This window comes from Mandrillus leucophaeus, unplaced genomic scaffold, assembly GCF_000951045.1.
Source record: "Mandrillus leucophaeus isolate KB7577 unplaced genomic scaffold, Mleu.le_1.0 Scaffold206, whole genome shotgun sequence".
In the NCBI taxonomy this organism is placed as follows: Eukaryota; Metazoa; Chordata; class Mammalia; order Primates; family Cercopithecidae; genus Mandrillus; species Mandrillus leucophaeus.
In genome coordinates this window covers 595,102-597,121 of record NW_012102099.1, presented here as the reverse complement: position 1 = coordinate 597,121, position 2,020 = coordinate 595,102, and the positions used below count along the sequence as shown (strand labels likewise).

At 44.4% G+C, this 2,020-nt stretch overlaps 1 protein-coding gene across 1 annotated transcript in view; it reads right to left on the bottom strand.

Moving 5' to 3' along the window:
• Nucleotides 1-2,020, bottom strand: part of COMMD7 (COMM domain containing 7) — a gene marked incomplete at its 5' end in the record, with an annotated part of 37,745 nt that overhangs the window by 28,007 nt on the left and 7,718 nt on the right. The window contains one exon of the mRNA XM_011979874.1: nucleotides 777-851. Coding sequence (XP_011835264.1) covers nucleotides 777-851 — 75 coding nt within the window. The remainder of the gene's footprint in view (nucleotides 1-776; nucleotides 852-2,020) is intronic.

Sequence of the window (2,020 nt, the reverse complement as noted above, 5' to 3'; positions counted from 1 at the left end):
AAATAAATAAATAAAATAAATAAATAAAATAAAAAGGGGCCAGACGCGGTGGCTCACGCCTGTAATCACAGCACTTTGAGAGGCCAAGGTGGATGGACTGCCTGAGCTCAGGATTTCGGGACCAGCCTGGGCAACACAGTGAAACTCCGTCTCTACTAAAATACAAAAAATTAGCTGGGCGTGACGGCATGGGCCTGTGATCCCAGCTACTTGGGAGGCTGAGACAGGAGAATCGCTTAAACTCAGGAGGCAGAGGTTGCAGTGAGCAGAGACTGTGCCACTGCATTCCAGCCTGGGCAACAAGCGAGACTCTGTCTCAAATAAATAAATAAAATAAAATAAAACAAAATGCCAAAAAAAGATCAGTACTTTACAAAGTTTTTACTTGACTCTCCACCTGCCAAGAAGAAAAAAAGAAACCAAAAAGTTCCATCATTAACTATGCTTCACAGATACTGGTTAAGCAGGTTTCTTTACTGCAAGACTTTTCAGAACCTGAGATGTGTCAATGTGTGCTTGAATCTCCAGGGTTCCAAGGCTGGGGTTGAGGGGAGAGTATTTTGGACTCTGGATACACCAATTTGAGGAAGACTGATCTGGTGGTTTCTTGGGGCCACTTCAGCTCTAACAAACTGTACTTCTACAATAACAGCTTGTTGCACAGGCAGGACCAGGCTAAAGGGAAAGGACAGTGATGAGGGCCTGGAGGCTCTTACATTGCAGATTAGATTAGGAAAGGCCTTGAATACCAAACTGAGGCCTACAGACTTCATTACGCAAGGTAAACAGTTGAGAGGAGCAGCATGATCCAAGCTGTGCTGTAGTAAGTGTGCTCCAGGGCAAACTGCAGTCTGGATGGGAGAATGGAGGTGGAGATGTAACTGCCACAACTAGACATGCAGGGCTAAGAAACTGTTCTGGGATGGCAGCCTTTGGGACTAGAAAGAAGGAATGCACAAGGACAAATGATAAGAAGGGGCCAGGAAGGCCGGGGGCAGTGGCTTACACCTGTAATCCCAGCACTTTGGGAGGACAAGGCGGGGTGGATCACCTGAGGTCAGGACTTCGAGACCAGCTTGCTCAACAAGGTGAAACCCCATCTCTAATAAGAATATAAAAAATTAGCCAGGCATGGTGGCGAGTGCCTGTAATCCCAGCTACTCAGGAGGCTGAGACAGGAGAATCGCTTGAACCTGTGAGGTGGAGGTTGTAGTGAGCCAAGATGGTGCCACTGCACTCCAGTGTGGGCAACAAGAGCAAAACTCCATCTTAAAAAAATAAAATAAAATAAAATAAAATAAAATAAAATAAAATAAAATAAAACTTAGAAGGCTTTGGGACATTAACTAGCCCAGACATACATTCACATCCTCATTATTAGGTAAAAGTTTTATCCCATAATTTAAAATAAAGGAATAGGACTGATCACTAGCTGCTCTATCAATAAATAAAGGCCATAATAGCTGGGCACAGTAACACGCCTATAATCCCAGCTACTTGGGAGGTTAAGACAGGAGAATCATTTCAGCCAAGGACTTCAAGACCAGCCTGGGCAACAGAGCAAGACCCTGGCTCAACAAAAGTCCCAACAAAACAAAGGTTACAGTTGAGCAAACACTGTGTTAAGTACTTTACAGGCATTCGTCCATTCATTCCTAACACCATAATAAGTTGCTATTATTATTCTACTTTTCAGATAAGAAACTGAGGTTCTACAAGGCTGAATTGTCCAGGACCAAATGGCTACATTCAGTGATGGGACCAAAACTCAAATCAGAGTGAGCCTGAAAAGCCTATCTCTTCATTGGTATGTTGAGTTCCTCAATTTCCTCTATATCTATAGAAAATGACCTACTATAGGCCAGGCACAGTGGCTCACACCTGCAATCCCAGCACTTTGGGAGGCTGAGGTGGGCAGATCACCTGAGATCAGGAGTTTGAGACCAGCCTGGCCAACATGGTGAAACCCCGTCTGTAGTAAAAATACAAAAATTAGCCGGGCATGGTGGCACATGCCTGT